At 50.9% G+C, this 27,976-nt stretch overlaps 1 protein-coding gene across 1 annotated transcript; it reads left to right on the plus strand.

The window, feature by feature from the left end:
* Positions 1–27,744, plus strand: Fignl2 (fidgetin like 2). Its single transcript, XM_026398807.1, has 2 exons — positions 1–68; positions 25,572–27,744. The coding sequence occupies exon 2, from the start codon at positions 25,583–25,585 to the stop codon at positions 27,554–27,556; it is 1,974 nt and encodes a 657-aa protein (XP_026254592.1). The 5' UTR covers positions 1–68; positions 25,572–25,582; the 3' UTR covers positions 27,557–27,744.
* Positions 27,745–27,976: the final 232 nt, after the last annotated feature.

Raw genomic sequence — 27,976 nt, forward strand, 5'->3', positions numbered from 1 at the left:
CCCGGTCCCCGAGCCGGACGCCCCCCCAGGCCGCGCACACTCACCTAGGACCCGGCCGGGATGCCGAGGTACGCGTCGCGGGCCCGGGCGGGGGCAGGCACGGGAGCGCGCGGGCGGGCCGGGGTCAGGGGGTGGTGACTGTTCGGTCAGGGTGTCCGGAGCTTTGTCCGCGGGCGCAGGGCCGTGCGAGGGCCAGCGAGGGCGGGGGCTGCGGGTCGCGGGGTTCAACTAAGCGGAGGTCGGAGGGCAAGGCCGGCAAGAGACCCGAGCGGGTGCGTGGGAGCCCAGGGTCACTTCCCGGGGGGGAGGGGGCGGGCACCGTAGGGGCTAGCCGCTGGGGCAGCGGACGGGCACCCGTTTGGCCGTCCTCTCTGGTGTCGAGGCTGCAGGGATAGCAAGCAGCCTGCTCTGGGAAGGTTGCAGGGTAGGGGGCCGAAAGCCAAGATTTGTGGGTTCGGGTCCCAGAGGATCCTGCGGCCGGAGCCCGAGGGCTGGCCCGAAAGCCCCTCCCACTCCGTCAGGTCTTTGTCCAGCGGCCCCTGAGTGTGTGGGAGGGGGTGGGGGCTGGGTTACTGGCCCGGAGATTCCCCAGCATGGTGACGGGGCAGTGACAGGAGACTGAGGCTACTTCGGATCCCCGCGCTCCTAATGCCCAGGCTCTTCATTTCTTCTCTATGGTCCGGGAGAGCAGAGCCCCATCTCAGGGTCAGGGTGTTACACGAAGCTGCCCTTACAGTCACGTAGGGCTCCTGGCTACAAGGGAGACCCCAACTTTCTCTAGAGAGTCCCTTAAACTTCCCCACTTTAAGAGCCCTCTCCTGGTCTACACAGATTCCCATGCTAGAAGCCTCCAATACTGAGGGTCCTCCGCAGAGTATTGGACACCTCACTAGGCGCTCCGAAATGCTGATCCCTTGCCGGGCCGCTCCGGTTCGGTGTCCCTTCTGACTGAGGGCCTGCGAAGGGGTCTGCGCGGGGTAGAGTGCTGGAGGCCTGCAGCCTGCACCCCGCGGCGGCCTGGAGCGCAGGGGTGGGTGGACGGGTGGGTGGGCTGTTAAAGGGACCGTCACTAAATCAGGATTAGGCAGTGGGGCTGTCAGGCTGCCGGCCTTGTCTCCATGGCTACCTAATTTGGAGGAGAATAGAGGACTGAAGAATGTTTGTGTTGTCGTCCGTCCGCACGGGCTGCGGCGTCGGAGCGAGCTTCTGCCCTCGGCCCCGCAGCGAGGAGTGGGGACCCGGTTCCAGTCCCACTCAGGGCTTAACGGCATTGGGGTCTATTCAGTTACTGTGTCTTTCTTAGAGTTGCCCAGTCATTAGAATGGGCCGGGAGATGCCGCAGTCCCAAGACCTCTGACCCCGCAAAGGAAGTCCCGAATCCTCCCAGAGACAAATCCGAACCCCCTGAGCATCCTTCTGGAATCGGTCTTTTCCCCCGAGCCTCCTAAGCCAGGAGCAAACGCCATTCTTTGCTATGCCTCAGTCCTCAAGGACCCTATTCTGACCGCTCGTGCTGCGGGGCTGTGGCGACCCAACAGCTGGGTGCGGGTACCCTGCTGCAGGAGAGCTCCTGGGGGCAGGGGGCGGGGCGGGACTTCCTGGGGTGGGCGATAAAAGGGGCGGAGCTTGCCGGGTGGCTGTGCTCGACGGTGTGACAGGTCTCATAAATCCCCCCTTTCCCATATTTAACACCATTTCATTTATTTCCACTTGATTCTATTGGTGTCCGCAGCAGCCAGAAAGTGACCCTATACCCTTGCTGTGATATCTCCTGGGGGAAGTCCTTGTGGGGCATGTAGCCTAGGGAGTTGCTCCTGGTGAGACCCAGATTTCACCAGTCCTCAGGAGTCCTCCATCTCCCCAGGAGAAGAGGGTGCTGAAGGACACAAGGATAAGTTGAGCCTACAATTCTCTGACTGATATGGTGGTGGGCTGGGGTGAGGATCCCGATTGGACAATTCCAGTACACAACCCCAGGGAGGTAGGGGAGCCAGCGCTGTGTCCCACAGCCCTTTCCTGTGTTCCTCCTGGTCATACATGGCCAAGCTTTTTATGGATCAAGAATCCCCTCCCCTCCCCTGACTGGGCTGCAGCTTTATTGCTGAGATCCCAGACTCTCCACGCAATTTCACGCCTCTCTGCCTTTGCTCCTGCTGTTCCCTCAGCCAAATGTCTTCCCCATTGTCCTTGTCTTGCCACAACCTCCTCATTCTTCAAGGCCCAGATCGGATGCCACACTTCCTCATGTCTAATCTCCCCAGAACCTCCAGCTCCCCTCACTTTTGCCTCCCTTGTGGTCCCCTAGCCCTGCACCTGTGCTCCCCTTCTGCTTTTGTGTCTGAATTGCCTTGGGAAGGACAGAGGTGGATCATGTATTCCCTTTGCCCCCTGCCCCCACAGGGCTTGGTACCCTGTGAATGCTCCATAAATATCTGTTGGCTGAGTAAAAGGAGTTTCCTAAGGGCATGTAGCCAGGCAGCTTACTAAGCATGGAATCTGACCACTTTCAGGTAAATAGCTTTGCCCTCCTGGGTGGTGAAGACCCCTTGGGTGGGTCTCCTCCTTCTCTTCCCCCTCCTGCTCTTGCTCCTTTTCTTCCCCCTCTTCCTCCTTCTTGATGGCCCTCCCCGCCCCCCAAGTCTGGGGAGGACTTTGCCCCTTCTCTTCCCCACAGACCAGCATTCTTTCCCTGCCATTATCATCCTGTTAAACAGAGAGGCCAGTCAGGATCCATATGGATCACATTAACAATTGCTTATTATCTGGACCAAGACTCCCCCACTCTCCACCCCCAGCTCCTCCTGCTGCTGTTGTTGGACCCTTAGGAGCCCAGCCTCCCCTCCCCCTCCCCCAGTCAGCTGAGGAGGGCAAGGGACAGGCTGGTCTCCCTCACCCTCCCTAAGCCTTCCAGCAGAACTTTGCCTCTTCTTGATTTGGCAGTTAATGACTCCTTTACTCTATTTAATGAAAACCAGTTTCCTCACAGGAGCATGGCTCAGTGATGTTCCAAGGGCTGCATGCAGAAGAAGTGGATTCAAGGCCCTGATGCACCTGTGGTCCCTTGCATTGGGAGTCTCTGCCTGCCATGAGACAGAGGCCATGGGGGGAGGGGGGCATGAGACACATATTTGGGGTATACTTGAATCTTATGAAATTCTAGCCTTGGGATAGCCCTGCTCTCTTTTGTGGGCTGGAGGCCTAATCAAGGAAATCAGGGCAGAGAGACCCCTGCAAGACTGTGTGGCATTGGATACCAGGCTTTCCTATAATCAAAGATGTAAGAAATGGGGCTAGGGTGTAGCTCAGTGGTAGACAGGGTACTGCTAAGCCCTGGGTTTAATCTCCAGCACCAACAAAACAGAACAAAACAAACAGTCTGGGATCTCATAACTTTTTTTTTTTTTTTTTTTAATTTACAGAGCCCTCGGAGAGACAATAAAATCCGTCCCCAGAAAGATGCACTGCCATTAATCTATACCAGGCTTTGCATTCTCCTTTAGAGGGTTCTTGAACCCTCTGAAGCTCAGAGGGACCCTATATTCAGGAACCCTTCCCATAGTCCAAACCAATCTGAGGTGCTGAAGGCAGAGTCTGGCTTGCAACCCAGGTCTTCTGACCTCTACACTCAGTGCTTGCTCCATACCTTTGATAACTGGCAGGGGGACAGCATGAGCCACAGAGCCACAGGCAGGTGATAGAGTTGCTGGGCCAGACTTCAAGGGTTCTCACTGCCTGGGTCAAGGTCTAGGCTGGTCATCTCATTTCTGACTGTGTGGTCTGGAAAGAGGCTGTCCTGGGATTGTTTTGTTTTTGGGTCCACTTGTCCCCAGGAATAAGGATGAGTGGCAAGAAAGCCTAGCTCTTCTTGGAGCATTTCCATAAGGATCTTGGCAACTTAATTAACACTTTTATAGCACTTATTAAACAATCTCTGTCCTCTTTGTGAAGTGAGACTAAGAATGGTGTCATAAGCCTCATAGAAGATTAAATGAGACAGGTGCTGGGAGACAGTTCAGATCTTGAATGACCAGGTCATTTGAGAAAGAGCCTTACCTGATGTTGAGATGGGCCCCAGTTTCAGTTTGCCCCTTGTCTCTGCAGCATACCCTCAACCTCTAATGATTTGCTCAGTGACACAGAGCACAGAGATTCCAGAGAGCCAACTTCCATTGCAAGAGTAAGGAGAAGTGGAAGAGGGTGTGTGCATAGGTTCTGACCTGCAGCAGGGCCTGCCCACACCACCCTTGAAATTCCCTCCAAAGTAGAGTCAGAGCAGAGATGGGAGTTCCGGAGATAGAAGAGAGGAGAGTCAGCTTGGCTCCCTGGAGGAATCTGGGGGGTGGAAATAGAACTTCCTCTGTGCTCTCTCACTGCCTAAACAGTCTCAGGCCATCTGGTCCCCACCCCAGTGCTGGGATTAGTCAGGGATATGATGAAGAGGCTGCATTTTACTCTCAATTAACCTGTGCTGCCTACTGTGTCCCAGCCTGTACAAGGTGCTCGGTGTACCTCATTCAGGCTCTAGATGATGCCCATCCAGGGTTGGGATTCTTGGGCTCCTGGCATTCCCCAGTACTCACTGGGCACCTATGTACCAGGCCCTAAGTTGGGGCTTTCACACCTGGGGTCTCAATTAACAAGCCTCAGTCTCCTACATGGTCTGGGAATGCTGGCGGATACCCCCAGCCCTGGTGTTGCTCTGTCAAGTGCACTTAGCATGATTTGTGGCTTCTAGGCCCTGGATATTTTAAACAAGTAGCCACTTATCCAACAAATAGTGTTATTATTATTATTTTAAAATATTTTTTAGGGGGCTGGGGCTATAGCTCAGTGGTAAAGTGCTTGTCTGGCATGTATGAGGCACTGGGTTTGATCCTCAGCACCACATTAAAAAAAAAAATAAAGATACTGGGTGTTCATCTACAAATAAGTAAATATTTAAAAAATTTTTTAGTGGTAGATGGACAAAATACCTTTATTTATTTATCTTTATGTGGTGCTGAGGATCGAACCCAGTGCCTCAAATATTCTAGGCAAGTGTTCTACCACTGAGCCACAACCCCAGCCCCACATTATTATTTTTTAAAAATATTTTTCTTAGTTGTAGATGGACACGATATTATTATTTATTTATTTTTATATGGTGCTGAGGCTCAAACCCAGTATCTCATGCCTGTGAGGCAAGTGCCCTACCACTGGGCCACAACCCCAGCCCCCCCATTATTTTTTCGACATACTGCTTTCAAGATGTTGGGAGCCAAAGATACAGGCTACATATTTTGGACCACTGTCCCTATGTGCCCTGAGAAGAAGGGTGCCACTGAGGGCATGTGAGCGGGGTGTGACACTCAGAGGTGGGATGGGATAGTTGAAGAGACAAGCTGTGAGGGGGGAGGCCAGCTACTTGAGGAGGAGTCTTGAAGAGATCATTTTCCCTGGGAGGCAATGTTGATAGGAATTACCAGGAAACTGGGACAAGGGCCACCGCTTAGGAAGAGTTCACCTGCAGATGATTGTCCTATTTGAATCTTGGATAGTCAAGAGTCTGTGGGGCTAGGAGTGGGAGGTGTTCCTTCCAGGTTAGTAGGGAAAGAAAACTGGTAGATTTAGGTTATACTGTCCCCTTCCTACCCGGACCCTGCACCATGGGACTCCATCCCCCCCCAGCCTGTGTGTCTGCTTTTGCTGGGGCAGTAACTCTGACCACCAGGAGAAATTGCCCCTCAAAGAGATAGTGGTTCATGTGTGGCAGGACATCTTAGTCCATTTTCTGCTACTATAACAGATACCACAAACTGTGGTAATTCATAAAAAAATAAATAAGTAAAACAAGTTTATTTGACTCATGGTTCTGAAGGATGTGAAATCCAGAAGCATGGTGCTAGCATCTGGTGAGGGCTTTGTGCTGTGTCATAACATGGTGGAAAGGTAAAGGGTGTGTACTGAGACAGAGAGGAAATATTACCGAACTCACCCTTTGTGTGTGTGTGTGTTCGTGTAGTACTGGGATTGAACCCAGCGGTGCTCTGAGCTACATTTTTATTTTCATTTATTTTTTTTAGCCCTTTTTTTAAAAAAACTTTTTTTTAATATTTATATTTTAGTTTTCGTTGGACACAACATCTTTATTTTTTATTTTTATTTGGTGCTTAGGATTGAACCCAGGTCCCTCCCATGCGAGGCAAGTGCTCTACCGCTGGGCCACAATCCCAGTCCTTTGAGCCCTTTTATTTTAGCAGCTCACTTCACTGATAACTAACCCACTCCTGCCAAAACAGCATTAATCCATTCTTGAGGACGGAACCCTCATGACTTAATTACTTCTCAAAGGTCCCAAGTCTTAATTTTGTCACAATGGCAATTAAATTTCAGCATGAATTTTGGAGGGGCCACTCACACCATAGAACTGGACCTTCATTTTTCTAGGAAGGGGCTTCTTTTCAAGGCAGACCATATCCTGTGGGGGAAGGACACTCTTTCATCGCCATCTTCCATACTGTAGTTCTCTTCAGGCCTGAGTTTTTTCTCTGAGCCCCTCATGGAGAAAGCTGGAACTGCCTTAATAGGGTGGAGAAAGCAGTGGGGAGTGGGGGTGCGGAGGTCAGGTGTTCTATTTGGGACTTGTTGCAGTATCCATTAGGCATCCACATGGGGATGACCCCTGAAAACTTCAGAGGAGGGGAAGAGCCCTGCCTGGGAGAGCCCTCCCAGTAAAGACAGCCTCTGATGCTGAATTCTCCTTCAGATGGTGAGCTTAGCACTTGTAGAGACAACCCACAGGTCCAGACAGAACCAAGTCCTTCTGTGAAGCCAAAAGTCTTTCATGGGGGTTTGCATCTATTGAGGAAGGTGAGGAGGAGTGTGTGTGTGTGTGTGGTGGGGGGGCTGCACTGCCTCTACCTGACAGTGCTTTGACTTTCTCTTCTTGGGAACATCTCTCCCAATTTCTGGGCCTCTGGCTGCCCTGTCTCTGATTGATTAATTTTCCTTTGAATGTGGTGATGACTCTAGCCAGTCTGTTTTTTTTTTTTTTTTCAGTTATAGGTGGACACAATGTCTTTATTTTACTTTAAGTGGTGCTGAGGATCAAACCCAGTTCCTCACACATGCTAGGTGGGTGCTCTACTGCTGAGCCGCAACCCCAGCCCAGAGTCTGGGGTTTTAACCTGGAGGCCAGAGCCCCTCAAACCTGGGCAATGACTTACTTTCCCATGAGAACAACTTGAATGTGCTAAGCTCTGGGGTTTGAGATTAAAAATGGAAGAGGAATCAATGGAGGAAAGCTAAAGGGAGTCAGGAGAGGTTGATGAGAAGGGTGGAAAACAACAGATACCCCCATTTTTATAGCTGTTAAATGAGAACAATATCATCTGCTTTTCATGTGGAAGGCAGAGAAGCCACTGGAGCCAGACTGTCCAGGCAGGTAGCACTTTGTCCTAGCTTGGTGATGTAGACAAGTGTTTCCTCTTCTCTCACATGCCAGTAATGTCCCTGGGTTCTTTTTTTTAAATATTTATTTTTGAGATATAGGTGGACACAGTATCTTTACTTTATGTGGTGCTGAGGATCGAACCCAGTGCCTCACACATGCTAGGGGGATGGGGGCATATTTGAGACCATAAAAGTCAGTCACCCAAACATTAAACTTAAGCCTTTTGGAGGCCACATGCCACCCAAATGGACACAAGGTGACCTGGGTTCTGGCTGGGTGGAGGGCAATGTGGGGCCTTAGAGGAGACCCTAGTCTTTGGAGCTGAGACCTGAGGTCCATTACTGCTGAGAAGTTCACGGTTCGAACTATAGTCCAATGTTCCTCATTCCCTTTTTAGGTGCACATGTTTTTATTTCATACACTAGGAAAGTATTTTTGAAAACAAGCCACAGGTTTCCCAACTGTGAAGGGGGCTTATGCCTTATATCTGGCAAAGAGCTCTGACCTTGTTGTCCAACTTGAGCTCATGTAGGATCAAGTCCTAGGGGAAGATGAGTCATAGGTGCAGACTCATGAGGGGTCCTATAAGACTCTTCTTGCCCAGTCTCAGATAGCAATGATGCTTCAGCTAGTAGAACAATAGGCATCAGCCTCCTTTAATGGGCACCTGTGTTCACCCCATACATTAGCTCTTTTGAGTCCCCCAACATTCTGGCTCATGGCTGTGCTACTATCTCCATGAGAGAGTGAGGAACTGAGAGCTGGAGGGGAGCTGACTTCAGATGTGGTAGAGCACAAGCCTTAACTGCAAGTCCTTGACCACAGTGAAGCAGCACTAGTATTATAGGCGTGTGAAGCTCAGTGGTAGATCATGTGCTTAGTATGCTAGAGGCCTTGGATTCAATCCCCAGCCCCACCCTCACAGGTCAATTCAGAGGATTGGTTTATTGGATACCAAAATTGAAGGGTGCTCAAGTCCCTTATATAAAATGGAGTAATATTGGGCTGGGGATATAACTCAGTTGGTAGAGTGCTTGCCTTACACGCACAAGGTCCTGGGTTCGATCCCCAGCACCACAAAAGTAAAATACAATGGGGTAATATTTGCATAGAACCTGCCCACATCTTCCTCTATACTTTATACCATCTCTATAGATTTTTTACAATACCTAATACAAAGTAAGTACTATGCAAATAGTTACAATGTATTGTTTATGGACTATGACAAGAAAAAAGTCTGCACATGTTCAAAACAGATGCAAATTTTTTTCTTTGAAAATTATCAACCTGTAGTTGGTTGAATCTGAGGATGAAGAACCAGCAGATCCAGAGGGCCAACTAAACTGAAGCCAGTTATTACTGTTATAGAACAGTAAATATCAGCTTCACTCCAGCCCTGCTCTTCCTAGCTCTCTGTATCAGGGAGGTTAGTGTGGGAGGGAAAGGACTGGGTGGAAGGAGAACAGAAAGGGGTGCTGGGCTGGAGACCTGTTTATGCAGAGGTGCAGAGGCAGGGGTGGCCAAGCAGGCAAGGGAAATTAAAGTTCAGTTTAACAAGTAATATCACTCTCAATAAGTGACAGGATAGAGGTGTTAAGGACTTGCTCTGGTCACTAAAAAGGGAGCCAGCAACAACCTCTGAGTCAAAGTGACATGAACACCCTGAGAAACCCCCAGCTGAAGAATGGAGGAGAAGGCATTCTGGGCAGAGAGACCAGATAGAGCAAAGTCCTGGCAGCAGGAACACGTATGGCCCAGAGTATGGAGTGATGTGGCTGGGGGTGTAGGATTGGCAGGGCCTGAGTCAGGAAAGGTGAACACACTGACTACATCTGGGGCCACATTAAGGGGTTAGCCTCCCCTCTGCTGGTGGTGGGAGGTTGGTTCTGTGTTTGGATGGGTAAGTGGACCTCCCTAGCAGCTAGGCATAAGGGTTGGAAAGAGAGAGCAGATGCAGGGAGTTCAGATGTGGAGCAACTGTGATGGATCATTTCAGAGAGAATGTCAAAGGAACTGGGAGACCAGCTGGATAGGTGGTGGCTGCAGGTGGAGATGTTGGGGCTTCAGAGTTTCCAACTTAGGTAGACAGATGGACTCCGGTGGGAGAAGGCAGAGATGTTTCCTGGGCATGTTGAGTCTGAGGTCTCTGTGGACAAATTCTCACCTAGATTCCTAAATCTCCTCTTAAGACTCCCAGGGTCAAAGAAAAATGGGGCTCAGGATGAAGATGAGGGCATCAGGGGCTCTCAAAAGGACCTGAATTAGGGGCACGTGACCTTGCATGGGCAGTTTCTAAGTGACAGAAGTAGAGGTGTGGAAGGGCCCTGGGGCTCCTCCTTCTATTGGCAGAGAAACTGGTGAGAAATGATGTCCAAGGACACAAGTCAGAGAGGCCAGGGATAAGGGTAGGATGTCCTGGGAAGCTGTGATTTGGGACTCAGACTCAGTAATAGTCAGCTGGTCAGGGCAAGGGAGGGAGCACTCCAGGGTGGTTCTCTTCTTCTGGGACCTAGCAAGCAGCTTGGAAGAAATCTCCTTGGAGTTGTTTTTCAAAACGGTTCAATCCTCTGGCGCAGGAAAGTACCCCACCTGCAGGGCTTTCCTAGGCTGAAGCACCTAGCCATCTATCCCGGAACCCACCATGCCCCAGGTCCTGTCCTGCTGTCCTGTCCCAGCCCTGGCCTACTCCAGCTAGTCTTGGAAGTACTCTCAGGTCAGCCTGTGAGGGGGTTGCTGCCCTCCTTTCCATTTCACACTGGAGGAAACAGAGATGCTTGTCCCACACCTCAGGGGTTGATTCCATGGTCAGTGCTCCTTCTTGAAACAACTAATCAGGAGCTGTGGGAGGGAGGAACAGGCCTGTGACCTTCAGATGGTCCCTGAGTTTTCTAGTGGGCTCAAAGACCCTGTAGCCTTGGATCGGTCTTTTTTTTTTTTTGGGGGGGGTGGTGGTACCAATGCACTTGGCCACTGAACCACATCCCCAGCCCTATTTTGTATTTTATTTAGAGACAGGGTCTCACTGAGTTGCTTAGTTCCTTGCTTTTGCTGAGGCTGGCTTTGAATTCGGGATTCTCCTGTCTCAGCCTCCTGGAGGAGCCGGAGGAGGAGGAGCCAGAGGAGCCGCTGGGATTACCACCAGCCCAGCTCTGGGTCAGTCTTTCTAATTGGCCCTCAGGCACCTGCCTTACTCTAGTCCACAGTGGATCCAGGCAGTACTGGGATGCTGAGAACAGCTAGTTAAGGGAAGGAGAGGGACAGGGAGAAGAGTGTGTTCCACTGTGGAATGGGCTCACATGATAATCCCCCTCCCATAGTGGAGAACAAACTCCAGTCCAGTACTCAATGGCCTTAGGAAAATAGCCCAGGCCTGCCCTTCCAGCTCACAGGAAGCCCAGAGATAGAGTTATACTTAGTCCCTTTTTGCCCTTTCCCCAGCGCCCAGGGGTCATTCTCTCCCTAACCTGCTGCAACAGTAGCTCAAGTAGAGTGAGAAGAGGGGTGTGGCAGGGTAGGGTGGACTGTGCTGCCCTGGAAACAGTCCTCAGCCCCAGACTCATTTCACTTGGTGGCATGGGTGAAAACTTCTGAGCTTCTGGCTGCTCTGGCACCCCATCTCCAGCAGTCATGAGGAAGAAGGCAAATCGATCCAGCTAATCCTCCCTGAGTACAATGGCTGGCTGATTGCCCCAGTGGACTCTATCCCATCCTGAGACACACACACACACACACACACACACACACACACACACACACACTATTTGGTTTAAAAGAGAATGCTTAGCTTGGGGTGATGGTATACCCCTGTAATCCCAAAAGACCAAGGTAGGAGGATTGAAAGTTTGAGGTCAACCTGGGCAATTTAATGAAACTCTGTCTCAAAAAAATAAAACAAAAAGAGCAGTGGGGATGTAGCTCAGTGGTAGAGTGCCCTGGGATTCAATCCCCAGTATTGGGGTGGGGGAGAGAGAGAGAGAGATGAACGAGTACTATGCTTGTTAAACAGAATGGCTTTCTCTTGTGTGAACATGGGCAGGGTGTAGACAAATTTGTTTCTTTTGGGGAAAGGGCAGGGGTAATAACTAGGCTGTTCTCCCTACTTGGCTTTTACAGGGAGATGGTTGGGGTTAGGAGACCTATCTTCCACCTCCCTGTGTTCCTGGGCATTGGCTAGCCTTCTCTGGGCAGATTGTGTCTGGGGAGGAAAGGATTTAGAGCATCCCTCTGCAGCTCAGCAGGGACTGCACTAGGAGGAGGGTCAAGGGAGAATAGGGCTGGCCATTGGGAAAAGGGGGCGGGAGGAGAGTAGGCTTCAGAGCTGGAAAAGTGATTAGCAGCTCTGGCTGGGCAAACTTGAGAGGAAAAGGAAAAAAAAAAAGGAAGGAAGTAAGAAAGAAAGAAAGTAAAAAGAGCTGTGAAGCTGTGATTCACCAGGGTGGACCAGGGTGGACCAGGGTGGCTGCCAGGTTGGATGGAGCATCTCCCTTAGAGCAGCCAGATCACAGCAGGCACAGGCAGATCTCTAAACCCTTGGGGTAAGATGGAGTCTGTGTGAACTGTTGGGAAACCTGTGTCCTGTGTCTAGTTCTCAGCTCCCTAAGACCTTCTGTAAGAGTGGGGGAGGTCTGGGAGCCATCCATAACCTCCTGGGGTAGTAGATAGTCTGTTTGATCAGTGAGTGTGCAAATCAGGATTTTATGGATCGCTTATTCACTGCTGGAGCTGGGGCTCCCAAATTCCTCTGTGCCCCAGAATGTTTAATCTAGTCCTCAGCTTCTCCCTGGGAGGCCCGGAGAAGTACAGCTCTCCATCCCTCCTGCTGGGGCTCTTCCCAAGGCCCCAGGCTTTGTCAGTTGCAGGTTGAGCGATTCAAATGTGCTAATACACTCCCTGGGGGCCACTGGACTGTAGGCCTTGCCCTTCAGAGCTGTGATTGGCCAGAGAGATCATGGGAGGGGGCTCATGGTAGCAGCTGGGAGTGTGTGTGTGTGTGTGTGTGTGTGTGTGTGTATGCACACATGCTTGCATGCACAAGAGCCTATTTGAGGGGAGGGGTTTAGAGGGTGTCCACCTTGCTCAGACCACTGGGCAGAGACAAAGGCTCTTCATCTAACCTGGAACAAGGATTAAAGACAGAATGAGCTGTGTCCCTACCTGGTCAAGCTGGTTAGGGAGCCCACCTGTCCATCTTTACATCTTGACATGGTGGGGCTTAGACAACGTGTATTGAATGGATGGATGGATGAGTGACCACACATTTTTAACTGGGATATTTTTAAACTGGAATAATCCAGCTCCTACATATTCCTAAATCACCTCCAAAGATTCCTCAGTATCTCCCTCCCCTCACTGAGATTTGCTTTAGCCCAGGCCTAGTCAGACATCAAGACAGGACATGAGGGACTGTCCAGGCCTCAGGGGACACAGCTGTGACCCCTGGAATCTGTTACCCTTGAGATTGCTTTCACTGTGGTCACATTTTGCCCTCTGCCAGCCCCCATCTGTCCTTGGGATTTGATGAGGATGAGGATGGTAGGCAGGATGGGGGAGGGGTGCTGAGCAGCTGATGGGGGAGGGAAGCACAGCCTGGAGGGCCAGATGACAAACTGCCATGTCCTACCTTCCTCCCCCTGCCTGCCCCTCCCCTCCCCAGGCAGGCCAGACAGGCTGGACTGGTGGGGAGAGGGTTGGCCCAGCAAGGCCACCCTCCCTGCCCTGGATCTTGGGGAAGCTGGAGTGCAGCGTAGCTGTAAACTATCAGGGGAGCTGGAGGAATACAGTCTAAATCGTGAAGAAGTCCAGCTGAGGCCCAAGACTCCAGTGCAGCTCCAGAGAGAGGAGTTGTAGTAGGACATCAGAGTGTACTAGGTTAGGTGTCAGAAAATACCCTGGCTGCAAAGTGGAGCCCTAGTTGGGAATGTATTGAGCAGCATCCTCCAGAAGAACTTACTGCAGTGATGGAAATGTTCCGTGTTGCCACGGCTGCACTTGACTATTGAGCATGTGGAATGTGGCTACCATTACTGATAAATTGAATTTTAATTTTACTAAGTTTTAATGAATCAAAATGTAACCATTCACTTGTGACTAGTGGCTGCCATTTGGACAGTACAGGATTAGAGGGTGTGTTGACGGGTTTAAGCAAAACCCTTGGATGAAGTGCCACCCCTGCCCCTTTCTGGCTAGGTGGCCTTGGGCAGGACCCTTCCCACCACATTATATTCCTTCTTCTCTGTGTTGGGCTGCCCCAAATGGAACTGCTGTGTGTTCATAGTAGTTAAGGGATTATCTGTTCCTTAGTGGCTGAGCTGCTCTTAAGAGGCCCTAGGCTACAGGGACATGAGCAGTCCACAGTGGGGGAGAGGTAGCTGTATGCCCCTAGAATTTGAGGCATTTTAGGAAATGTCCTTCAGGATGCCAGTTCAAGAAGGCTTCCTGGAAGAGGGGTTGGGTGGAACCAGGCAGAGTTGGAGCTGAGCAGTAGGGGATGAGTGGGTGGCTATGCCTGAGAGCCTAGCCCCGAGGACCTGCTTATTCTGAGCCTGAATAAGAATACCTCCATCAAGGTGGAGTGGGGAGAGGCTGACAGAATGGCTGAGTCCCACTTCCCTCTTACCAGAAGAATCACTCCACCTCCCTGAGCTCCATTTCCTCTTCTGTAAAATGGGGGAGAGAATGCCTATCTAGCAGAGAAGAGTTGAATGATAATTATCAAAGTTCTTTGTAGATGCTAGAAGGCTGGGAGGGTGTGGGGTCCCTGGCCTGGCCTCTCAAGATGACAACAGATGGTCATAGGTTGGCTGTGGCCCTGACCGAGGACCCAGGCAGGGATTTCTTTGCTGTCCCCTCCCCCAGCATGTGCGTGCGTGTGTGTGTGTGTGTGTGTGTGTGTGTGTGTGTACACACACACACAGTCCAGATGGGGGCCTTGGCCAGCTTGCTTGGGCTGACCTCCTGCTGTTTGGCATTTGACATATGAGGAGGCTAGGGCCAATGTGCCCCCCACACCCCCATCCCAGAGAGGAGCCGAGCTGGCGGGAGGCCTTACTACCTCCAGGAAGCAGGATCCCAAGGGCCCTGATCTCTTTACCATGTGTACCAGGCTTTTGATGGGAATTCCATTGCCCCTTTTGTCCTCTCCACAGAGGCCTGAGGGAGTGAGGAACAGAAGGAGGGAGATGATAATAATAATAATTTTAAAAGGAGGCCAGGTGGGGTCCTGGGGAGCTGGGACAGGTTCATTTGGGCTCCAGCCAGGTCAGGGCTGAGCAGTTTGCTCTGTTGTTCATATCATAAACTTCCCTTCCCGGCACCTCTCTCTATCCATTCCTGAGGTAATTCCCTCACTGTTACCCTCACTGTCACATGTGGGCTTAACTTGAGTCACTCTGAATGTTTTCTTGATTTGGACACAGAGGCAGTTTCATGCCTTTTTGCTCCATCCATCCATCGTCCATCCATCTATCCAACAGTCTGCCATGTACTGTTCTGTGTGCTTGGAGTTTAACAGTGAAAAAAATAATATTCCTGCTCTTGTGGAACTTTCTAGGGGGTACATAGATAAGAAAGCATCAAATAGGTCAGATTAGGGGCTGGGGATATATTTCAGATGGTAGAGTGCTTGCCTTGCATGCACTAGGCCCTGGGTTCAATCCCCAGCAATACAAAAAACAAAAATAAATAGGTCAGATTAGGGTGAGTGCTACAGAAACAGTGTCTTGAGGTGACAGTTGAGCAGAGACCTGAGATAAGTGAGCTCTGGGAATGTTCCAGGCACAGTGCAGCAAGGGCGAGCACCCTGGGGTTGGAGTGAACATGCTATGGTAGAAGATACAGGGAGGCCAGTGTGGCTGAAAGGAACAGAAGAGTCAGGGAGAATAATGGCAAGTGAGGCCAGAGGGGTCTTTAACTTGAGTGAGGTGGAAGCCACCAAAATTTCTGAGTGGAAGAATCACATGGTCAGACATGTTTTCAAGGGATACCTACCTGGCTACTGTGTAAAGAACAGAAAGTGGGAAACAATGTAGAAATGGGGAGGTATGCTGGGCATAGTGGCACACACCTGTAATCCCAGTGGTTTGGGAGGCTGAGGCAGGAGGATCAAGAGTTCAAAGCCAGCCTCAGCAAAAGTGAGGTGCTAAGCAACTCAGTGAGACCCTGTCTCTAAATAAAATAGATGGGGATGTGGCTCAGTGATTGAGTATCCCTGAGTTCAATCCCCAGTACCCCTCAAAAATAAAAAAGAAGTGGGGAGGCACAATTGGAGGCCTCTGTGATTACCCAGGTGAGAGAGGGCCCTGAGGTGGTGAGGTTTCATTCTGCATAAACATTTGGAAGCTGGGGCCTACTGGATTTGTTAGTCTGAAGTGTGAAAGAGAAATTAAGGATGACCCCAAAGTTTCTGTATGAGCAACTAGATAGGATGAAGCTGCCATTTCCTATGATAGGGAAGACTGAGGAGGGTTAGGTTGTGGGCGTGGTGAAGCCAGATATTTGATTTTTGGATATGTAAAATATGCCAATTAAGTGTTGAAGTGGAGTTGTCAAGAAAAAAGTTGGGTAGACAGTGTGGAGTGCAGGGAAGAAATCTAGGCTGCAGAACCATGTCTAGGAAATGTCAACACCCAGGTGATGGTCAAAGCTGAAAGACTGGATGAGATCATCCAAGGAACTACCTGGAGAGGGAATGGAGGACTGCAGGAGCTAGCCTGGGCTTGGGGGTCTGGAGGACTTAAGAGCAGAGGGAGGGGCAGGAGCTTGGGCAGCCAAAGAGGCCGAGGAGTAGGAAACAGGCAGTCAGGAGAGCAGGTGGTCCTGGTGTCCCTAAGGGGGGGTGGCTGTCTGAGGAAGATGAGTCAGAACAATGAGGGCCATGAAGAGGTGTAGGTGGGTGGAGTTCTGGATGCAAATGCCCAGTTGATTTCAGGGGAAATAAAAGAAGAGGGACCATAAATAATATAGGCAACTATTACACTTTTTTTTTGGGGGGGGGTTAGTGGTGATAGGTAAGGTAAAAAGCAGGCAGAGAATGTAGTTGGAGGGAGACTAAGAATATTGCAGGCTTTTTTACTCCCTCAAAGTGGAAAAATAGCAGCATACTTGTGGGCTGATGAGGACTCAGTAGAGGGAGAAATTGACCTTGCTGGACAGAGGAAATTTGAGGGGATACTGTCCCTGAGTGTTGAAAGCAGAGGGGATCAGGGTGCAAGAGGAAGCACATAGACAGTTCATCCGTCCTGTGTTCTTGCTGACAAGAGGGACTTTCACCAGCTTCCCCAAGAAGGTGAGGGGTCAGTTAGAGCTGGAGTGGCCAGGAACAGTACATGAAGGAAGATGGACTTGCTGTAGGCTTTGAAGGATGGAAAAGACTTAGTTGGCAGAGGAAGGGCACATCAGGTGGGCAGCACTGAGTGAGCAAAGCATGTTGTAAGCCATAAATATATACAATTTTTGGTTGTTAATTTAAAATTAAAACTTTAAAACAAAATGCATGTATTGCCCTGAAAAATAGACAAATGTTGATTTCTAGGCAATAAGGAATCACAGTAATAGAACTGACAGATTGTTTTTCAAGTTCACATAGCTAGAAAAAAGAAAGAAAGAATTCTGGAAGTTCTGAGATGGTTGAGGCCCTAAATGAGCAGGGCATTTTTTCATGCTTTTTTGGGATGCTGTATGCATTCCCTTAGGTCCTCATGGGGAGGAAAGCTGGCTTGCACTGCTTTTTTTTTTTTTTAAGAGAGAGAATTTTTTAATATTTATTTTTTAGTTTTTCGGTGGATACAACATCTTTTTTTTTTTTGAAATTTTTTTAGATGCTAGTCCAGCCAGCATGCTTTTTTTTTTAAATATTTATTTTTTTTTAGTTATTGGCGGACACAACATCTTTGTTTGTATGTGGTGCTGAGGTTCGAACCCGGGCCGCACGCATACCAGGCGAGCGTGTTACCACTTGAGCCACATCCCCAGCCCGATACAACATCTTTATTTTATTTTATTTTTATGTGGTGCTGAGGATCAAACCCAGCGCCCCGCGCATGCCAGACAATCAGACGATCATGCTACTGTTTGAGCCACATCCCCAGCCCTGCCTGCACTGTTTTGTTGGGCTGGTCCCCCTCAACAAAGGATCAGAAAGGCCTGTGATGTTCTCAGCCAGTAAACACAGAACAAGCACCTTGCCCAAACACATGTGGAGAATCATTCCAGCAATTTCCACCTGTCCTGACCATTCCCACTCCTCAGCTTATGGCTTGTATCCCCCATCCTCTTCTTTCCATGCCCCTTCCGCAGCACTTCTTCATCATTTCTCTAGCCATGGAGTAAGGTTAAGAACTGGGAAGGAGAGTGTCAGATCTTATGCCCCCTCAGGGGTCTGCTCTTCAGTTGGCATGTGTGCCTGGCCACAGCCTGTGTAGGTGGGAAAATTATGGCGTAGGGGGAAGAGATCCCTGTTCTGAGTCAACCTTTGCCTTCCGAGAGGTGAGTGATCTTGGGCTAGCCACATCTCACTATTATCGTCTGCACTTAGGTGGAGGGTGGTGGGGACTTAATGAGAGAACTGGCTTGGGTGCCAGGCTTCCTGTCAGCTCTGCTCCTTGTACTCTCCAAGCTGGGACTCCAAGTCCATACACATATTGCTTCCCTCTTCCCAGATCTATTTCAGGTGCTTCCTTGATTCCCCAGCCCCAAGTAGCCTGAACTTCCAGAATTCTTTCTTTTTCTTTTCTAACTATATGAACTTAAAAAAACAATTTATCAATTCTATTACTGTGATGCCTCATTAGCTGAAAATCAGCAATTGTCTATTTTTCAAGGGTAATACACTGTATTTTGTTTTAAAATTTTATTTTAAAATTGGCAACTAACATTGTATATATTTATGGTGTACAACATGCTTTGCTATGCTTTATTATTTGTGTACACTGCTGTATGACTAAGTGACTAAATCAAACTTGTTAACATATGCATTACCTCAAATACTTATTGTTTGTGGTGAAAACATTTAAGATCTACTCTCTTAGCAATTTTCAAGTATACATTATTAGCTATAGTCACCATGAAGGACAATAGAACTCTTGAACTTATTTCTCCTAACTCAAACTTTTGGCCTACGTCTCCCCAACCCTCCTTTCTCCTTTAAGACCTTCCTTTCTTTGTTTCCTCCCCTCTCTTCCTACCTCTCTCTCCCCTTCCTTTCTTATGGACCACATCTACTTTATCTGACCTGTTAGCTGATCAGGTTCATGAACATGGGTTGCAGTTTGATCCAATCTCTGCCTAACAGCTGGCACACAGTGGCTAGCATCTGAAGGTACACAAAAGTGTTGGAGGCTGCAAGACAGTGCACCTGCAGAAAATGGGCTGCAGCCCTGGAGCCACAGTTTTGTGGCTCTCTCTCTAGCATCCTTTGCTCATTCCTAGACATGCACTGAGCCCCATCCATGCGAAGCCCTGTGCCAGGCCCCAGAACATTCCCCAGATGGGGTTCTGTGCGGGAGGGCTGTTCTCTGGCCTAGGACTGGGGGGGAAGAGATTCCTGTGTGGTGGGTGCAAGGGCTGTGGCAGGTGACCAGTCCTCCAGAGTCTTGTCACCCTCTGTCTCCTCTCATAGTAGCGGGGGGGGGGGGGTTGGCACGAGAGGCAAAGTCCAGAGGAGGGGCACAGCCCTGTTCAAGCTTTGCCAGGGGCTGGAGACCCCCCAGGGTATCAGTTGTAAGCAGTGGACTTAAAAAAAAAAAAAAAAAAACCCTGTGACAAAAGGCCTGTGGGAGCCTCTGTGAATAGATTAATGAGATCTCCATACGGAGGCCCCACAATGGGATTCTCCACTCCAGCCCCTTTGTCCCAGGCTGAGATAATGGAAGCTTGCCCAGAAGGGCAGCATCGGCCCCTTCTCCACACAGGCATGGAGCCGCCATCCAGCTGCCCCTCCTCTACCCTGCCCCCACATCCTGTTTGCCCAGTCCTCTTACTTCCCTGTGGGTAATGGAATCCAGAATCAAAGAATTTCTGAAGCTCCAGATGGGGTCTTAAAGGGTTGGAGGGAGGTGTAGACATTGTGTTGTGGGAGCCCTTTCCCACCCCATCCTGTATAAAATTTATTTAAATTTTTAAGAACATTTTAGGGTTCTAGTGAAAAAGTTTGAGGTCTACCATCTAAACCACTGGTCTTAGCTGACTTGATGAAGAAAGTGATGCTTAATGAGGTTAGGTGTCTTGCTTGTGGTCACAGTGGATAGCTCAGTGTCTGCAGCCACAGGATGTCAGAGTGGGGCAGGGGTGGAGTGTCTCTAGCCTATGTCAGGCCTGATGCCCAGGAGCATCATAGGGATAAGAGGGGCACTCACAGGATCTGTGGGCAGTGAGACCTCAGGGATGCAGTAGAGGGTGTATGGGAATCAGTGCAGAAGGGTTTGGGTAGGTTGTGAAGGCTGAGTCACTGCTCAGCAATCCTGGAAGACTTCCTAAGAATGAGAGGGGTTTTAGGCATCATTTTACTCTTACATTCAGTAATTCTACAACTATTTATTAATTGCCTGTAAGTTTGAAGGGCTGCCCTCCGTGGGTATAGCAAAGCGAGGCTCCCAGACTGGGTAGTCATGGAAAGAGCATTTTCTTCTCAGAGTCCCAGCTACCATTAGGAAAGGCCACAAAACCCAAGTAAGGAGTCGTGTGCCTGGGCCAGGGCTATGTGTGGTCATCTGATGGCAAATTCACAGGGAAAGGGACCATCGTATGTGGGCTCTTTTGCCAGAAAGAGACACATATTCTCCTGCCTAGTTCGAAGGATAAATATCCAGTGCTAGGCTGCTTCTCAGACCCCAATGTCATAGTGAGTGTTGCTATGTGCTGTCATGGCCTCATGCTTTTCTCTGGTTGCAGAATCAAAGGGCTGGATGGACTAAGTGTTAGGGTTCTGGCCTCTGACTCCTGTCTCTAACTGTGGGAAAGTTGTGTGACACAGAAAATGTATTAGTCTCTCTATACCTCAGCCTTCTTATCTGTTGAATGGGGATTATAAAACATCTGTCTCAGGACTAATAAGACAGATAAAGCATAGAAAAGAGGCTGTTCCATCTCTGGTGTGTGGATGCTGGGAAAATGGCATGAGAATGGGCCTGACATCAGAGCCGGAAGGAACCTACCTCACAGAACCTTTCAGCTCCACTTCCTCCAAGGTGAAGTGACTTGTTCAGTCACTCAGCAAAGTTGGGGCACTGCTTGGGCTCTGTTTGTATACTACATACCCTACACTGGACTGCATCCTTTGTACCCATTATCTGTTTAAAGCTCATAGCCATTCTGCCTGGCAGTGCTTATACCCTTTAACAGAGGGGTCTAGTGAGATCAGGGAACCTGCCCATATAGTGTCTGGGACTGGCTTCATTCAAATAAGACTTCCTGATTCAAAGCCCACACTTTTCCCCAAGTCCCAGGGCCTTGCCTCACCTCCAGTCAACTGATCTAGAGTTATGCAGTGAGGTCTGTGAGCCTAGAAGGGAGGCTGGGGGTCCCTCTCCTGGGAAGACCCCCTCTTAGAGGGCACAGGAGGCAAAGTACCAGGTAATTGAGGGCTGGGGAGGTCTGTGAGAAGCAAGAGGGCTGTAAAATGCAGGGCAGGGGATAGCATTCTCCAAGCCAGGCTGGCACACAGGAGGAAGGCAACGCCATGGTGTGCCTGGGTTTGTTAGGAAGCACCTGAGACTGTACTCTGGTGTGCATGTACATATGTGCCAGGCACACACACATATGTGAGCATGTGGGCTTAACTGTCTACACTTCTGCACACTGGTGTGTATGAACTCAGCAAGCCAGTGCTCTCAGCCTGTATACAGCTGAGGCAGCCTTGCTTTTTTTCCCTTTGGTTGGACCTGGCCCTTGGGTAGTTGAATTCTGACCAGATCTTTGTTCTTTCAGGGAAATGCAGGGCTCTGGAACTAAGTAGCAGAAGTTAGATAACTGAAAGGATGTGTAGCAAATGCCATATTGCTACTTGTAGATAATGGTGCACCAAAGAATGAGGAAGAGGGAAAGAGAAAGGCTGGTAGCTAGTGGGGAACCCACAGTCAAGAAAAGTCATTTTGAAGATGGGAAAGAATTACATTGCCATGGGGAGGAAGCAGGGTGGAGGAATAACTGATGGGGCAAGGTTCCAGCCTAGGCAGGAGAAAATCAAGGGCTGGGGTGGGTGGACCATCAGGCCTTCTGGTCTACACAAAGTGGACAGATGTAGATAAAGGTGAAAAAAGGGGGGGGGGGCTAGTGATCTCTCCTCCCTCCTTGTTAAAATGGGAAGAAAATGATCCTGAGAAGTATCTGAGAAGACTCAGGGTAGTGAAAAATGGTGTAGATGAAATGTCAGTGACCAGGTCCCCTCTGGAGAGGGGCTGAGTCCTGGAGAAAAGAGAGGCCTGAAGCTGGGAGGGCAGGTGTGGAGGACTGGAGGTAGGTTCCTGGGGTCCCATTTCTGAAATGGAGTGATTCCCAGTGATGACCAGGGTGAGTGCTTGGTGGTGGGGGTGGGGATTTGAGTGAAGTCTGCTAGAGGCCAGGGCAGACGCTGGTGAAAGGGAGCTGGCCCAAGTCTTTGGGGAACCAGGGGATGGAGGACACCACATGACACCAAGAAAGGGGAAGAGAGGGTCTGGTAGGTGGGAGAGGAAATGGGTGTGAGTAGAACTAGGTAACTGTCTGTCTTCTAGGAAGGGGTCTCTTTTCCCCAGCTTCGGGTAAATGCTATTGTCAAAGGTAAATCTCACTGTATCATATTTATAATTAAGGAGCCAAGGCACAGATAGCAGTAAAGCGGGGAGGGGAACACCACAAAAACCAAAAATTAGGTTTGGACTTGATGTAATAACAGTACTTGCAATTTTTTTTTTTTTTTTGGTACCAGGGCACTTAACCACTGAGCCACATCCCCGCCCTTTAATTTATTTTTTAAATATTTTAAATTGTAGATGGACACAATACCTTTATTTTATTTTTTAATTTTCTAAATGTGGTGCTGGGGATCAAACCCAGTGCCTCATGCATGCTAGGCAAGCGCTCTACCATTGAACCACAACCTCAGACCCCAACCCTTTTTGAGACAGGGTTTTACTTTGTTGCTTAGAGCCTTGCTAAGCTGCTGAGGATGGCCTTGAACTTGTGATCCTCCAGCTTTAGCCTCCCAGTTGCTAGGATTACAGGGGTACACCACTGTGTCTGGCTAGTTCTTGCATTTTTGTATGACTTTTATGTTACCTTACATGACCCTACAACCAGAACCACTTGTGATTTTTTTTTTTTTTTTTGGTGGTATTAGGGATAGAGCCCAGAGGTGCTCTACCATGGAGCTACATCCTCCATCCTTTCCATTTATTTATTTATGGTATCCGGGATTGAACTCAGGGGCACTCAACTACTGAGCCATATCCCAGCCCTACTTTGTATTTTATTTAGAGACAGGGTCTCACTAAGTTGCTTAGCGCTTAGCCATTGCCGAGAGCTGGTTCTGAACTCTCGATCCTACAGCTTCAGCCTCTAGAGCTGCTTGGGTTACAGGCATTCACCACCATTCCCAGCTCATTTATTTATTAGATAGGGTGTCACTAAGTTGCTTAAGATGGCTTCAAATTTGTGATCCTCCTGCTTCAGCCTCCAGAGTTATTGGGATTACAGGCCGTGCCAGGCCATTTGATTTTTGATGTTCTAGAAAGTTGCCCATTTGACACCAGATAACCGCTCTGATCTTTGGAGACCCCTTCTCAGCAAGAGCTGGGAAAATGTACACTGTCCACTGCCACACACACATAGACACTCAGCTCTGTCAGTCTCTGTTCTTCCCTCCTGCCTTTGGTGGCCAATGTTACTCCTCACACGGGAACAAAGCAACCTCTAGAACTTAAATTTACCTTCCCTTTAAAGCTTTAGTATCTATTGCTCACGCTTCCCCTAGGGTACTAGCTATGATAGTAAATCATTTTATTTTCAAAGACTGTCTTCTGCAATTGATGTCAGTTCATAGCCACAGTAGTAAGAATTAACAGTTAGTGGTGCTATCAACCAGCTGCTGCAAGTTGGGCCAAATGTGCAGAACCTGAGACTTGACTATTTTCAGCCTCTTCCACCATTCCCCCACATTCAAGCCTCTGGTGACTTAACCACTTTTTGGTGCTCTCTTTAGGCTCACAGTGTACGGGCGGAGGTTGTGCATTGCATAGGAGCCTTTCTTCTTTTTTTTTTCTTTTGAGTGCTGGGGATTGAACCCCAGGGCCTTGTGCATGCAAGGCAAGCACTCTACCAACTGAGGTATATCCCCAGCCTGGGAGCCTTTCTTTTAAGAGGGCACAATTCACACCACAGACATAGTAGATCTGTAGATTTACTATGACAAATTTCCAGAGGGTATCAGTGAAAGCCTTGAGGAATGGATTAGGACACATGAGGTAGCTGAGTCCTGAATTTCTCGTTCTTTTGAAATGGGGTCTCTCTAGGTTACCCAGGCTGGTCTTGAACTCCTGGGCTCAGGCACTCCCCCTGCCTCTGCCTCTCAGTGTTGGTACTAGAGGTGAGTGCCACTGCACCCAGCCAGCCCTAGTTTTCTAAATGGATACACCTTTGAAGGTGTTGGTCCTCTAATCTGGGATGCACCACTCCCTCCAGCCTGTCTGATCAACTTGGTCTCTTACCCTTCCAAGTACAGTAAAGACACCAACTCCTTGGTGAGGCCTTTTCAATTAGGTGTGATACGCTGTCCTGGCCCTAAAGCCCCTAGCACACACTTTTTCTCACTTCCAGAGGATGTTGCCTGTTCTTCCACCTGGCCGAACCATGCTATTCATTTTTCAGTCTTGCCCCATGCCTAGAAAAACACTTAACATTTGCTCAATAAAAATTGCTGAAGAGGGGTTGAAGGAGTAGCTCAGAGCACCTGTCTAGCATGCATGAGCCCTGGGTGCATTCAGTCTTTGAAAGCTTATCCTAGGATCAGGTTGACTCATTGGAGCCAAGTGCCTGGACAATGCTGTTCCTCAGGGATTGGATTCTTCTACCAGTGTTTGGTTTGTGCCTTTACTTGTATTATAAGACAGTATGTGAAACAGCCTTGGAACTTGTCTGCTCTGTTATGGCACAGATGTCAAGAAGGACCTTGTTTATTACATCTTAGATCTGCTTCCCTAGGTCCACAAATAAAAGTTCCAGGGTCCCTATGCCAGCAACACTTTTACTTTTTTTGAGGAATGGTGTTTTTATTTTGCAAAGTCAGTCTATTCACATCTCTCTTTATTTGGTGACTGGGAAGCTAAAAGACAAATTTGTGATCCACTTTCTATGATGTGCACTGCTGTGTACTCAGCTTCCCCATCTTCTCCAGAGTATTTATATTCTAAATAATAGTTCTGTTGTGGTGAGACATTTTGGGCAAGAGGTAGGTGGCAGCACCTGAGCTGGGTCCACAGCCATTATATACAATCAGATCTGGAAGTTAGGTGCTCTGACTTCAACAGGCAGAGGCTGAAAGAAAGCAAGTGGCAAGGAACTGAATGCTCCTGGGCCAGCCAGTTGGGTTCCCAGGGACAACCATGAAGCACTGTCACATCCTCTGACCTCAAGTCTAAGGGGAGCCTTGAAATCTCAGGGAAGGAAGGCTGAGGCAAGGAGAGCATTTAGGAATTAAACTGCTGGGTCAGTAGGCCAGGAACCCTGGGCAGGTCTCATTCATCTTTACATAATTCTAGTGCATCTGCAGCAGTCAGCTCATAGTGGGTGAGCAGTAAGCACCTGTTAACTGAGCTCCACCTGGGTTCGACACTTCCCAGTTCCCAACGCTTCACTTCATGAGGTCTGAAAGTATGGACCATGTGTCCTACTGAAGGCATGGCTGGTGTAACCAGGTCAAAATAGTATCCATTGCCTACAGAGAGAGGCAGGGACCAACCAAGTTGTTTCCAGATCCCTCTTGGCTCTGAGAAAAATAGTCTCAGATAAACCTGGGTCAGAAGGGTATTTGGTGCCTGAAGGAAGGATGCCCAGCACAGTGTAGGTGAGAGGGTAGATGCTGGGAGTCTAGCCTGTTCCATAAGTAGTAGTAGTTGAGTCCTCCTAGGCCCTGCAGGACCTCACCCGCTGCTCCTCTCCCACTTGTCTGCAGCTCTGTCGAAGATGCACTGGACACCGGAACACGCCCAGCCCCTCAACCAGTGGCCAGAGCAGCATCTGGATGTCTCCTCCACCACCCCATCACCAGCCCACAAGTTGGAGTTGCCCCCGGGGGGTCGACAACGCTGCCACTATGCTTGGGCACACGACGACATTTCTGCCCTCACTGCTTCCAATCTCCTCAAGCGGTATGCAGAGAAGTACTCGGGGGTCCTGGACTCACCGTACGAGCGCCCTTCCCTGGGCGGCTACGGGGACACCGCCTTCCTCAACGGTGCCAAGGGAGAGCCGGAGCCCTGGCCCGGGCCAGACCCACCCTATCCCTTGGCCTCACTCCACGAAGGCCTCCCGGGAACCAAGTCCGGAGGTGGGGGCGGTTCCGGGGGCCTTGGGGGCTCCCCGGTTCTAGCAGGGAACCTATCTGAACCCCTATATGCTGGCAACGCGTGCGGAGGCCCGTCGGCGGCGCCCGAGTACGCTGCGGGCTACGGCGGAGGTTACCTGGGGCCAGGCTACTGCGCTCAGACCGGAGGCGCTCTGCCCCCGCCGCCCCCGGCCGCACTCCTGCAGCCCCCGCCCCCGCCCGGATACGGCCCCTCGGCGCCTCTGTACAACTACTCCGCGGGGGGCTACGCCGCGCAGCCGGGCTACGGCGCTCTCCCGCCACCCCCGGCCGCGCCCCCCGCCCCCTACTTGCCTTCGGGCCTGGCTGCCCCCACGCCCCTGCCCGCGCCCGCGCCGCCCCGGCCCACGCCCACCTCCTACGGCTTCCAGGCGGCCACTCCCGGCGCGGACGCCGGCGTGTCACTGAAGCGAAAGGCGGCCGACGAGGGCGCGGAGGGTCGGTACCGCAAGTACGTTTATGAGCCCGCCAAGGCCCCAGCGGTTGACAACGCCTCCTATCCCGCCGCGGACAACGGCGAGTGTCGGGGCAACGGGTTCCGGACGAAGCCGCAGGGAGCCGCGGAGGAGGCGTCGGGCAAGTACGGTGGCGGTGTCCCTCTCAAGGTCCTGGGCTCCCCAGTCTACGGCCCGCAAGTTGAGCCCTTTGAAAAGTTTCCGGAGCGGGCCCCGGCGTCGGTTCCCCATGGGGGCTTCGCGGTGCCGCCCGTGGAGCCCTCCAAGGGTGTGGACCAGGGTACGCTGGAGCTGGTTACCAGCAAGATGGTGGACTGCGGACCCCCGGTGCAGTGGGCAGACGTGGCAGGCCAGGGCGCGCTCAAAGCGGCTTTGGAGGAGGAGCTGGTGTGGCCGCTACTGAGGCCGCCCGTCTATCCCGGCAGCCCGCGCCCGCCGCGGACAGTGCTGCTCTTCGGTCCGCGGGGTGCCGGCAAAGCGCTGCTAGGTCGCTGCCTTGCCACACAGCTAGGCGCCACGCTGCTGCGCGTGCGCGGTGCGAGTCTTGCCGCGCCGGGCGCCTCCGAGGGCGCGCGCCTCCTCCAGGCCGCCTTCGCGGCTGCGCGCTGCCGTCCTCCGGCTGTGCTCCTCATCAGTGAACTGGATGCGCTGCTCCCCGCCCGGGACGACGGTGCCGCGGGTGCGCTGCAGGCGCCGCTCCTGGCCTGCCTGGACAGTGGCTGCGGCGCGAGGGCAGATGGCGTGCTAGTTGTGGGCACTACTTCTCGGCCCGCGGCTCTGGACGAAGCGACCCGCAGGCGCTTCGCTCTCCGTTTCTACGTGGCGCTGCCCGACAGTCCGGCCCGCGGGCAGATTCTGCAGCGGGCGCTGGCCCAGCAGGGCTGCGCGCTGAACGATCGGGAGCTCGCGGCCCTAGTCCAGGGCACCCAGGGCTTCTCAGGGGGCGAGCTGGGGCAGCTGTGCCAGCAGGCAGCGGCTGGGGCAGGCCTCCCGGGGCTGCAGCGCCCCCTCTCCTACAAGGACTTGGAGGCGGCGCTGGCCAAGGTGGGCCCAAGGGCCTCCCCCAAGGAGCTGGACTCGTTCGTGGAGTGGGACAAAATGTATGGCTCCGGACACTGATGGCGCGCGGGGGAGGCCTGGAAGCCATCGGCCCTCCTTCCCCGCCTCCTCAGTTTGGCGGGGAATGTCCTTGGCCAAACTCGACTGGGAGGGAGTCCGGGTGGTGAATGTGGGTGGGGGACAAGAGGGCTCTGTCGGTGGATTTGTTTTCCGTGCGAAGGAAAATGCTTCTGCCTGCAGATCGATGCCATATGCGCCGTGTACTCAGGTTTTTCCTATTTATTGTGGACGGGATCTCTCGCCGTTTCAGTTCGGCGGACCGGGCACACCCTGCGTGGGCTGGCACCTGGGCCCTAAGGAACTCCTGCTCTCTCGCCACAATCCTTTGGTTTCCTCAGAATGGCACCCTCCTCCTCCCCCACTCCCTCTTCCGTGCATTCGCTCAGTTTTTTTCTCCTGTCACTTTGTCACTGACCTCCC

The sequence above is a fragment of the Urocitellus parryii genome, chromosome 5 (assembly GCF_045843805.1).
Source record: "Urocitellus parryii isolate mUroPar1 chromosome 5, mUroPar1.hap1, whole genome shotgun sequence".
NCBI lineage: Eukaryota > Metazoa > Chordata > Mammalia > Rodentia > Sciuridae > Urocitellus > Urocitellus parryii.